This window comes from Myotis lucifugus, unplaced genomic scaffold (assembly GCF_000147115.1).
Source record: "Myotis lucifugus unplaced genomic scaffold, Myoluc2.0 scaffold_1266, whole genome shotgun sequence".
Lineage (NCBI taxonomy): Eukaryota > Metazoa > Chordata > Mammalia > Chiroptera > Vespertilionidae > Myotis > Myotis lucifugus.
In genome coordinates, this window is record NW_005872314.1 from 1 (window position 1) to 12,444 (window position 12,444).

The 12,444-nt window shown below is 41.3% G+C and overlaps 1 protein-coding gene across 1 annotated transcript in view; it reads left to right on the forward strand.

The window, feature by feature from the left end:
• Positions 1–1,497: 1,497 nt before the first annotated feature.
• Positions 1,498–12,444, forward strand: part of LOC102424388 (selection and upkeep of intraepithelial T-cells protein 1-like) — an 11,912-nt gene continuing 965 nt past the window's right edge. Inside the window, exons 1-3 of the mRNA XM_023748315.1 lie at positions 1,498–1,579; positions 5,909–6,256; positions 6,651–6,932. Coding sequence (XP_023604083.1) covers positions 1,498–1,579; positions 5,909–6,256; positions 6,651–6,932 — 712 coding nt within the window. The remainder of the gene's footprint in view (positions 1,580–5,908; positions 6,257–6,650; positions 6,933–12,444) is intronic.

Here is a 12,444-nt window from a genome sequence, read left to right on the forward strand (position 1 = left end):
CAGTCCCAAAGTTGTAGGAGGAGGCAGTTTGAAGAAAGGACCACATTAGTGTTCTGTGAGAGGTTCTACTGCACAGAGGAGGTGTGGATGAAGAGAGCTGTTCTTCTATTTTATTTTTTTATGGTGTTTTTTGTTTTGTTTTGTTTTTAGAGAGAGAGTAAGGGAGAGATAGAAACATCAATGAGAAACATTGATCTGCTACCTCCTGCACACCCACAACCAGGGATCAAGCCTGAAACCTGGCATCTGGCCTGACAGGGAATTGAACCAGAGACCTCTTGATGCATGGGTTGATGCTCAAACACTAAGGCACACCAGCTGTGAGTGAGCTATGCTTTTTGATAGGAAAGTGGGATGAAAAAAATGACAAAGGAGGGAAAGGTGGGTAGAACTGTAGTGGTTAGAGGAAAATAATTATGGTAACTAATAGGCCTGTTTACCAGGATTCTGAGCTGGGAAGTCTCTTCCTTTGTGTTTGCTTTCTATTATTTAACCTGTAATGCCTAGATCAGTGGTCTTCACAATAGAGTGTACATACACCTGAGGGTGTGAAAAGACTCTTCAAGATCCTCAGATAGGAGTAGTGTCAATGAGATGAATGTTCATACCCTCAAACCCCACATGACCTCATTCTTAAAATGGGTTGAAAAGGCTTATTTCCCATTACATCTCTCACAGTTGTCTTTCTTTTACTTTAAAAACAAGGGATTGCCCAACCAGCGTGCTCAGTGGTTGAGCATCAACATATGAACAAGGAGTTCATGGTTCAATTCCCAGTCAGGGCACATGCCCGAGTTATGGCTGGATCCCCAGTGTGGGGAATACAGGAGAGAGCCAACCAATGTTTCTCTCTCATCATTGATATTTCTATCTCTTTCTCCCTCTCCCTTCCTCTCTGAAATCAATTAAAATGTATTTAAAAACAAAAAAGGGAATAGCCTTTCCCTCTCTCTCATACCTTTTTTCTCTTTCTCTTTCTATCCTGTCCCTTCCTTCCCTTCCTGACCAACCCAGTACTAAGCTGTTCTGGGAGGCAGAGCAAAATCAACATCTGTGTTAGCAGTTAGAGGAGACAGAGTGTAGAAGGGAAACTGAGGTGACCCACAGCAAAGGATCAGAGAAAAGCAGTGAAGGGATACCAAACCATGGAGGCAGCCTGATGTGGGGGAGGTGAAAGTCCATGGGGGGAGGAGTTCTCTGATGAGTGTCAGAGCCAGAGCACAGTGAAAAATGGGGTGGGACATGCCAGAGCACAAACAAGGTAAAGAGGCATCTATGTGGAGGGAGTGCATAGCATAGGGCTGGAGAGGATTGAAGAGGGCATTCATGTAGAATAAAGGGTAGAAACATAGGAGGGTTTATGAAAAAAATAAACATATAAAGTATCAAGAGCCAGGATTCTCAATTGCAGAGAAGATAGTTATAAATACTGAAGGGTGGGACATACTAAAATGAAATCACTAGCTCATGATTTCAGTGTAGCCTGAGGAAGTAACCATGGTGGACCAAGTGAATCTTCCTGAGGAATTTACCAAGAACAACAGACTGATCCAGCAACCTGTGACTGACAGCTGGCAAAGTACTCTAAATCCCTGCTCTTATATAGTAAGACCCCTAATTAGGGCTGGGTGCTGCTACTTGCCAGTTGCCTGAGAGAACCCCTAACTGCCACATCATCCTTCAGGTCCTTGAGACTTTATAGAGCAAGAAGTCTTATTCCCGCTTTCCTTTAAAAAAAAATCATTTCCTTTGGGTTTCACCATAAATACATCAGGTGTGGTGTGGAAGAAGCACAAAGGAACTATTAGAGAAATTGAATTGGGCATTTTAATTTTGCAGTGAGTTTCTATAGAGATTTAGGTAAGATGTGGCTCTGTGAAGAGCTCAGTACTAATAGCCTGGAACTCATTGCTAAGATCCTCCCCACCTTTCTCTATCAGTTTTCGCAGCAGCTTCTTAGGCCTCTGCATTGTTTCCACAGTGTCTCTTTCTACCATTGGGGCAGAGCTGGCTCTGTCCTGTTAGGGAGGAACCAGGTAAGTCTTTCTTTCCCAAGTGAGATAATTGCCATAAAATGTCCCTAATCTGTCCTTTCCTACACTTGTAAGAGATTTAGAAAGAGGCCCCACTTAGTTGAAGGTACCATGTACCAGTACAAACACCAGTAGGACTTCCTGCTTCATCCATAACTATGTCTTATGCCAGTTTTCCCACCAGATGGGTCCTTCAGATGGCTTTGCAAGATAAGCAGCAAATGGGAAGAGGACCTTCTGTCAAACTCTGTTTTGTGACAGCAACTACACCCTGGGCTTGATCAACTGCCTAGATTTAGTCTTCAGCCAACTGCACTGAATACTGCCCTTCAGGGAAAGGACCCCATAGAGCAGCGGTTCTCAACCTGTGGGTCGCGACCCCTTTGGGGGGGTCGAACGACCCTTTCTCAGGGGTCGCCTAAGACCATCGAAAAACACACATATAATTATATATTGTTTTTGTGATTAATCACTATGCTTTAATTATGTTCAATGTGTAACAATGAAATTGGGGGCCACCACAACATGAGGAACTGTATTAAAGGGTCGTGGCATTAGGAAGGTTGAAAACCACTGCCATAGAGCAACAGGAAGAGTTCAAAATGCAGGTGCTCAAGGAGCCCATTTGCGGCCTACCTGAAGTGGTTTGGAGGCCAGGGAGGGGTTCCTGGTAGAGCTCAAAGCAGCAAAACCCAAACTCTTTCTCAATTAAATCAAATAGTTTTTTGTTGATATGCAGTAGATATGTGCAAACTAGTTGCATAGTGATTATCTTAACATTCCATGCACATTCTACAAAGTAAAACTCCTTATTTTTACTCAAAGTAATAACTCAATTGGATTTTAAATTCATTCCAATTTTTACAAGACATTTCAACATTGCATTTGTGAATGAAATAAAAAAAAGAGATGTGAGGTTCTTTAAGTACAATTTAAATGAATGGGATTAAAAAAGATTTAAAAACTCATATCACCTACTTGTGCAAGTGAACTAGCTCACCAATTGTGACTATAATGAAACTGAAGCCCCACCAGTGTTGCTCAGTGGTTGAGCATTAACCTATGAACCAGGAAGTCAAGGTTCGATTCCCAGTCAGGCAAATGCCTGGGTTGTGGTCTTGATCCCTGGGGAGGGGCGGGAGTGGGACATGCAAGAGGCAGACAATGAATGATTCTGTCTCACTATCGATGTTTCTATCTGTCCATCACTTCTTCTCTGAAATCAAGTATTTTTAAATCTTTAAAAAAGCCCTAACCAGTTTGGCTCAGTGGATAGAGCATCGGCCTGTGGACTCAAGGGTCCCAGGTTCGATTCTAGTCAAGGGCATGTACCTTGGTTGCAGGCACATCCCCAGTAGGGAGTGTGCAGGAGGCAGCAGATCAATGTTACTTTCTCAATTGAAGTTTCTAACTCTCTATCCCTCTCCCTTCCTCTCTGTAAAAAAAGCAATAAAATATATTTAAAACAAAAAAATCTTAAAAAAAATTGAAGGGATCATCATTGATAATTATAATTGCACACTGATAATTATCTGTAGTCATTTCAAGTATATGAACAGAAATCAAAACGCTATACTTATTCAAGCAACTTCAAAAATTTAAGATTTTAGGTGTATTCCTTCTAAAGATATATTTAACATACTGTATTTCTTAAAATTTCTATTATATTTTTCTTATATAATTGTATAATATAGAAAAAATGTCATTTTCCCACATGAAACCCATATAGCGAATCCCCTTGTAGTTTACTACAGATTGCCCAACAAATAACATCATGTTCTCTGTGTGCCATGACATTAAAAAGATTAAAAAGTGCTGCCTAGTCCCTAGAGAGGTAATATATGCTCCATCTCTGCAGTTGCTCCCATGGTCCTTAAGACCCTGCACAATTATATACCACATGCCTCTACCAGCTCAGGATCCATTCCCTCACATACAAAGTGTATTTCTCCTCTGCCTAGAGAGAACATGGCCTTTGGAATGTCTTCCCCTCCATGCTTTGGGCCAACCCTTCCTAGACACTCTCTGAGCAGCAAGATCTCTGAGCCCTGGGCCCTGGGCGGCAACTTCGCAGGCATGGTCACCAAATTCCAAATTGTAGTGTTTGTTGAGGGGTTACAGCCTCTGCTTTACTTCCACTACTAATTTACATCTTTTGAAAAAGAGCACCAGAAGCCTTACTTGGGCAGGCTGGGGGAGGAAGTGATGCTGGAAAGTACAGAAGCCACCTGTTTTTTCTGTAGGTCCAAGGCAGAGGGGCCCCTAAGCTCCTGGTTCCTCTAGAAGCAGGGTCCTGACCCTGGATCACCGGACATTATGCACAGAAGATATACGTGTGGGAGTGAGTCATCAGCATGTAGAAGACAGCTGGAGCCATTACATTACAAATAATCTCATAGGAAGAATATATAAAATAAGATTTTTTTAAAAAGGATTCAGGAAAGGGCTCTGGGGGAGGAGCAGTTAAGCTGTGGAGTGAGGAAGAGAAGCCAGAGAAGGAGGCTGAGTGGGAGCAGACAGAAATGCATAAGGAACAGAGAGACTGGAAGTGTGAGTGCCCTGAGTAGTCCTGGAAATCAAGGGTCCCAAAATTTGTAGAAAAAGGAGCAAGAATCTTACCCTGCCCCTCACCATAGTTTCATAGATAAGATGTGCCCAATACCTGCCTAGGAGTGAGATTTCTTCATGCCCTCCCCTCTCAGCCCTTTGACTTAAGTCTCAGAGTTCTCTTTTTATCTCTCTCCTCATTACAGTGTTTTCCTCCTTTTCCAATGAGTCATGGGCACAACGCCTTGGGATCATCCTGCCTCAGTCACCTGAGGAGGCAGCAAGTCTCTACAATGTATCATAGCAGCCTCATCTCACTCTACCTCTCTCTCTGGATGCTCATAATGGGTGCAGGTAGGAATCCTTATATGAGTCCCTGATTCTCTGTTATGTTAGGGAAAAAAAAAAGGGAAAGAGATGGGAGCTGAAAGAAAAAAATTTGACAATAATACAAATGTTATGAGATCCTGGAAAAAAGTAGAGAGGTTAACTTTATCCACTTACTAAGTGCCAGCCAGAATACTAGGCAATTCATTCCTATTTCCTGGTCTAGGCATGCTGGTGTGTGTGTGTGTGTGTGTGTGTGTGTGTGTGTGTGTGTGTGTGTGTGTAAACCTGAGTACAAATGTGCATGCAGTGGGGCAAAGACTGAGAGACAATAAAGGAGCTCCAGACAGTAATTTAAAAAAGCATACATTCTTATAGCCTCAAGATAATGTGGAATAAAAACAATTAGCTTGTATGCCTTCATTTCTCATCCCATGCTCATGGCAAACAGTATGAATGATTCTCAAACAATTTACTACTGAGCTGCTTCAGAGTCTTCCTCAACACTATCCATCCAACTATCCATCCAGAACCATCAGAACTCCTGTGTGGTCACTCCATCCTACTGACAAGGTCAGAACCTGACCTGAAGGAACTAGCCTGTCTATTCCCATGTCCTGCAGTCACATTTCTCAGATCCCTCCCCACAGAGTGAGTTAAATGAGGAGACTAAGGCCCACATTTTAAATTGGTACTTACTCGCAGGATCTTGCCAACTATGTACCTGCACCCTGAAAGTGAGTGTGTCCTCAAAATTTGTGCCCTATGTCCTTTGCTTGCCTCACCTTAGCCAGGGAGAAACCTCCAACACCTAAGATCTCCAGCTTTCTCTAGCTCTGTGTGAATGTTTAGGTCAGAAAAGATCCAGCAACTATTTCAGACGTTGTTCTCAGAACTTGGTTAGGATGGAAACAACCAATAATGTAGTCAACACCATCTCATCTTCCCAAATCCATCCCCCGCCACCCCCGACACTGACTCCATCTCTGTTCTCTTTTCAGGAGCATTTGAAGTCCAGGGGCCCCATGAACTTTTGGTGGCCACGCTGGATGGTGAGGCTGAGCTGCCCTGCTTCCTCTTGCCTCCTCAAAATGTTAAAAATATGGAAATAAGCTGGACCAGATACCTACCCTCTGACGTGGTGCACCTTTACGAGGATGGGAGGGACAAGCCTGAGGAAGCCATGAAGGAGTATTTTAAGAGGACAGAGCTTGTGAAAAATGTCATGCATAAGGGAATTGTGGTCCTGAGAATCTTCAATGTCCAACTCTCTGACAATGGGCAGTATCGCTGTGCATTCCAAAACGGCTCCTTCTACAGTGATACAGTGATTGAGCTGAAAGTGGCAGGTAATGGCCCACATTTATCCCCCTGACACTCCCAGGGGTGAGTTTATTCTGGGATGGGCATTGATACAGTTTTCCTGGGAAATATAAAAAAAGTCATAGGACAAAGGGAGATGGCCATTACATCTACTCACCCATTATTCCATATATCACTGCTGGGGGCTAAATAAAAAAATAAAGAGACTCATAGTAGGAGTCAAGAAATAGGCAGGGGCCATTTGTGTTGCATTGTGATGGACTCCTCTCTCACCCAGGAGTCTAGACTTATTCAGTGCCTCACATTCCTGTTCTGCACATTGAGGTCTAGTCAGCAGCACAAACACTTCATAAACAGGGTAGGGATATATGTACAGAAAAATGAGCTTAGGACCTGACTTCTCTCTCTTCCTCTTCCCAGCTCTCGGATCACATCCTCAGATCCACATGGAAGTCACTAAATCCCGACAACTCCGATTAGAGTGCAAGTCAGAGGGCTGGTTTCCTCAGCCAAAGGTCCAGTGGATGGACTCTGAGGGAAGAGAAATTTCAGCTGAGTCTGAGACTCACACCCAGGACGAAGGCGGCTTGTTCCATGTAACAACATCACTGTTACTCAGAGAAGCTCCTCGGAAGAATCTGACATGTTCTGTCTGGAACCCAGTTCTGAATCAGAAAAAGGAAGAACAATTATCCATAGCAGGTCAGTTTTCTCTCTCCCCTCACTGTGCCCCACAAAGTGGGTTTGCTGCTCACACTCCATGGTGGTGGCAGCTCTAAGCATATAAGCTTGTTTCTGCTATTTTTATCACACCCACACCAGTCTTGCTGCCTGGATCAAACTTCCCTTCTATGTTTCTACCTTCTCTCATACTTTTCTGACCAAAGGTTCCAGTCCATGAACAAGACCTTCCTCTTCAATCCATTCAGGCTAGTATAACAAAATACCACAGACTGTAGAGCTAATAAATCACAAAAATGTCACTGCTCTGGAGTCTTGAAGTTCAAGATCAGGGTATCAGCATAGTCAGGTTCTAGTAAAAGCCCTCTTCCAGATTGTGACAGCCAGCCTCTCTTTGTGTCTTCATGGTAGAAGGCATAGGCAGCTCAAGGGTGTAGGGGTGGGACTTTTTATAAGGACACTAATCTCATTCGTGAGCTTAGGACTTCACCTTGGCATTGGGATTTTAACATAAATTTTGAGGGGGCACAAACGTCCAAACCATGGTTCTCTTCAACAAAAACCACTTCCACACTTTTTCCTACTAGTCCCCCAAAAGGCCAGTCTTTCCTGTGTCTCATTTACAATGTTTTTCCTCAGCCCCCTCCAACGTTTTACAACTGGATTCTTTCTCTACCAAGATGAGCTTTTGCAAAAAATACTATGAACCTAATCCCAGATGATCTTCCTGTGGACATGCAGTTATGATTTTGATATAGCTTTCTGTATATATATATATATATATATATATATATATATATATTTCACTTCATGATTTCTGTTGTCTTGCCACAGTTTTATTAAATTTTAGTATGTTTGTGTTGTGGTATAAATTAATAGATGCCATTATACCCTAATAGTTTTTAAATTCATGATAAAATGTTTGGCTATAGTATTCATCTATTCTATAAAAGCATTTTTATTATCTTTCTTCTCCTTTTTCAATGTATAATATTTGTATTGTTTCTATGCTGAAGTGCTCATAATATTCTTACTGACTTACTCTTATTACATGCATTGCATGTTCATGGGACAGCTGTTTCCAAAAGTTTCTTGTGAGTCAGTGGCTTCCGGAAGAGCTGATTCTCAGATCAGCTGCTGCTACAGAGAAAGGCTTTTTCCTACCAACATGGCTCCTGTGTGAATATTTGCACATCCCATGCCCTCTGCCTCTCTAAACAAAAGTACGTCTAGGATGCACACCTCAGTTGCTGAACCATTTGTTAGAAACAAGCATGTAGCTTTTGATCTTCCAGGTATGCCCCTCATGCTGAGTAAGGATATTTTCGCTAGTGCTTCCTGCTATTTTCAGTGCATGGTCTTCTCACTATTGTCCACACCTCTCTTCACTCTCTCCCACATGGCTTCTATGTCATCATAGCTTATTTTAGCAGCCTTTGCACCTATTTTAAAGTATGGTGTTTACAATTTTTATTTGTTTCTTTTTATGCTGATATTTTATTTCCAAGCAAAGAAGAGTAATAACACACTGACTTAGGCAGCCATAGTCCTATTGGATTTCTAAAGTTATTGAGTTTAAATCAGATGTGGGACAATTCTAGGTGATGGCATGTCCATTAAAGGTCGTGAGAGCAAGTGGAGTCAAAGTGAAGACTTACATCATTTGCTCTCTTTCTAACTCTCTTTTTCTCTTGCTGAGCTCTGGGTGCACTAGCTTTGACCAATTCCTCAAAGGCAACAAGTTTTGTCTTACATTGGGCCTCCACACTTTCTAACTCCTCTAACTGGAACAACCTAGTCTGGCTTTCTTATTATTTTTTATTTTTAATCTTTATTGTTGAAAGTATTATATATGTCCTTTTTTTTCTCCATTAACCCCATCTAGCCTCCCTACCCCCCACCCCAGGCCTTCACTATACTATTGTCTATGTCCATGGGCTATGCATATATATGCATACAAGTTCTTGGTTCATCTCTTCCCCCCCACCCACCCACTCATCCACTCCTTCCCTCTAAAATTTGACAGTGTGTTCCATGCTTCTATGTCTCTGGATCTATTTTGTCCAGCAGTTTAGTTTGTTCATTAGATTCCACATATGAGTGAGATCATCTGATACTTATCTTTCTCTGACTGGATTTTTTTGCTTAGCATAATACTATGCTGGTTCATACATGCTGTTTCAAAGGGTAAGAGATCCTTATTTTTTACTGCTGCCTAGTATTCCATGGTGTAGATGTACCACAGCTTTATTATCCACTCATCTACTGATGGGCACCTAGGCTGTTTCCAGATTTTAGCTATTGTAAATAGCGCTGCTATGAACATGGTGGTGCATATGTTCATTCTGATTTGTGTTTCAGGCTTCTTAGGATATCTTCCTAGAAGTAGGATCACTGGATAAAATGGCAGTTCCATATTTAAGTTTTTGAGGAGACTACATCCTGATTTCCATAGTGGTTGTACCAGTCCGCATTCCCACCAGCAGTGTATTAGGGTTCCTTTTTCTCCACATCCTCGCCAACACTTGTTTGTTGATTTATTTATAGTAGCCATTCTGACAGTGTATAGTAGTACCTCATTGTTTTAATTTGCATCTTTCTGATGATTAGTGTTGAGCATTTTTCCATATGTCTCTTGGTCATTTGTATGCCTGCTTGGAGAAGTGTGTATTTAGGTCTGTTGCCCATTTATTATTGGGTTGTTTGTTTTACTTTTGTTGATTTGTATGAATACTTTATATATTTATTATATTAATCCATTATCAGATGTATCATTGGCAAATATGTTCTTCCATACAGTCAGTTCTTTTTTCATTTTTTAGGCTGTTTTTTTTTATTTTGTTTTTTTGTTTTTTTGCTATGCAGAAGTTTTTTATTTTGGTGTAATCCCATCCTATATAATAAAAGGGTAATATGCAAATTGACCGAACAGCAGAATGACCAGTCACTATGACATGCACTGACCACCAGAGGGCAGATATTCAATGCAGGAACTGCCCCTTTGTGGTCAGTGTGCTCCCACAGGGGGAGTGCCGCTCAGCCATAAGCCAGGCTGACAGTTGGTGAGCGCAGCAGCGGTGGCGGGCCACGACAGCGCTAAGGATGTCTGACCGCAGCTTAGGTCTGCTCCCCATGGGAAGCGGGCCTAAGCCATCAGTTGGATATCCCCCAAGGGCTCCTGGACTGCTAATGGGCACAGGCCAAGCTGATGGGATCCCCCCTCCCCAAGTGCACAAATGCCATGCACCGGGCCTCTAGTTTGTTTATTTTTTCCTTTGATTCTCTTGCGCTGGGCATTGTACCAGCTAAAATTTTGCTACATTAGATGTCTGATATTTTGCTACCTATGTTTTCTTCAAGGATTTTTATGGTTTCACAATTTACATTTAAATATTTTATGCATTTTCAGTTCATTGTTGTATATGATGTAAGTCGGTTCTCTAGTTGCATTTTTTACATGTAACTGTCCAATTATCCCAACACCATTTATTGAAGAGACTGTCTTTACTCCATTGTATGCTTTGGTCTCCTTTATTGAAGATTAATTGAGGATAATGTCATGGGTAGATTTCTCAGTTCTCTGTTCTGTTCCATTGATCTATATGTCTGTTCTCATGCCAGTACCAAGCTGTTTTGATTACAGTGGCTTTGTAGTATAACTTGGTATCTGGTATTGTGATCCCTCCAACTTTGTTCTTCTTTCCCAGGATTGCTGTGGCTGTGTGGGGTCTTTTTTGGTTCCATGTAAATTTTTGGAATGTTTGTTCTAGATTGGCATTCTTCTTTGTAGAATTTATTTGCAATTCTAGAGGGAGACATGGTGGGGTCATACCAAAATCCTGCTATGTCCCTAGATCTAGTCTCCCTCTTCTCCATCCATATTCACTCTCATTGCTTGACCCCCGTCCTTCTTTAACTGCTGTGTCCTTCACCACTACCACACACACACACACACACACACACACACACACACTGAATTATTTACTTCTACTATAAAGGAAAACTCAACTTCCAAATTTGCCTGTTCGTACCCATCTAAACCTCATCTGAACAAGGGGCCTTATATCTAGTAACCATAGTCCTTAGAAAGAGATTAAAATAAAAGGGCAATGAATATAAAGTTACCTGCCAGTACAATATCCTCATATATTCCAAACAGAAAGTCAGAGAAAACTGACAGGTAGACAAGGGAACAAAACTTGTTTAAGGCAATTTGTCCATCCAAACCAGATTTGCTGAGCACCAAACATTCACCAAACTCAAGTTCTCAGTCTCCCAGTCCAAAACTAATTTCAGAGAGGAGAGTAACTTGGATCAACTTTAGGATGTAGAGAGAGGGAAAATTACGTAAGTCTTCATTTTGACTCCACTTTTCTCCATTTGCTCTCGTGGCCATTTCAGGACTTGTCATCAATGATAGAATTGCCCCACATCTGACTTAAACTCAAACTTTTAGATTTCCAATATATATGGCTGCATAAGTCAGAGTGCTCCCCAACATATTGCACCATATTTCTATGTGACAGTTTTTCAATCATTCTCTCTTTTCTTCATTTAGATAACTACTACTTACTCTCTACTCTTGGATGAAATATTACTCCCTTAGAGAGTCTTATTTTACTGCCTCTCTGGATGAATTATGTTCCAGCATTATTTTATTTATAGTAACCTGTTATTTTCATAATATTGGTACTGAAACAAATGCAATTATACATATATTTCCTTATGCATTTTTTGTCAATGTCACTCAGTATGCAGAAAGTTTCCCAAAGAATGGAGGCATGATTTTTTTTTAAATGACTCTATCCCACTGCCTAATATAGTAGAGGGAACAAAAAAAGCATTCAACAAACATTTGTTGTTAAAGAGATCAATAAAGAGAAAGACAAGGGTTTTGAATGGCTTGTCCATGTGGACTCTGAAGTCACTAAGGATAATGACAGACCTTGGCCTGCAAGGTGGCATGGAAGACAGGGCCTGGTGCCTTCAATGAATGGGGAGAGTGAGCATGAGACCAGGCAGGGGGAGATAAAGGGTAGTGCTATGAAATAAAGCTGAAAAAATAATATTTTTATAAGATCCAGTTTTAAGTTGTGATATAGATTATTCACCCCATCATCCTCTACTTTGAATTAATTTCCCACTATTCCCAATATCCCTAACCCAAACTTTTCCTCTGAGCCCTCTAGAAATTTATTCCATTGAAAATTACTCCCAAAAAATCATCCATCTCTTCCCTCAAATTCCATCTACCTTCTTGCCTTACCTAAAATCTAAATTTCCCTACAAATTCCTGGCATTGTATTCAATTCCCAGGGCCAATTCCAGCCCTTTACTTCATTTCTAATCATGTAAGTACTTCATGCTTTTTTAAGGTTTTGTCACAAGTCTGTTGCTCCTTTTCATTTACTTATGATTGAATTACAGTCTGTCTCTCCACACCAATAACTCTCATCACCTTAGGTTACTTCCAGTCCAAGGAGACAGTCTCACCTAGACACACTAGCATATCAGCTCTATGAATGCCACATTT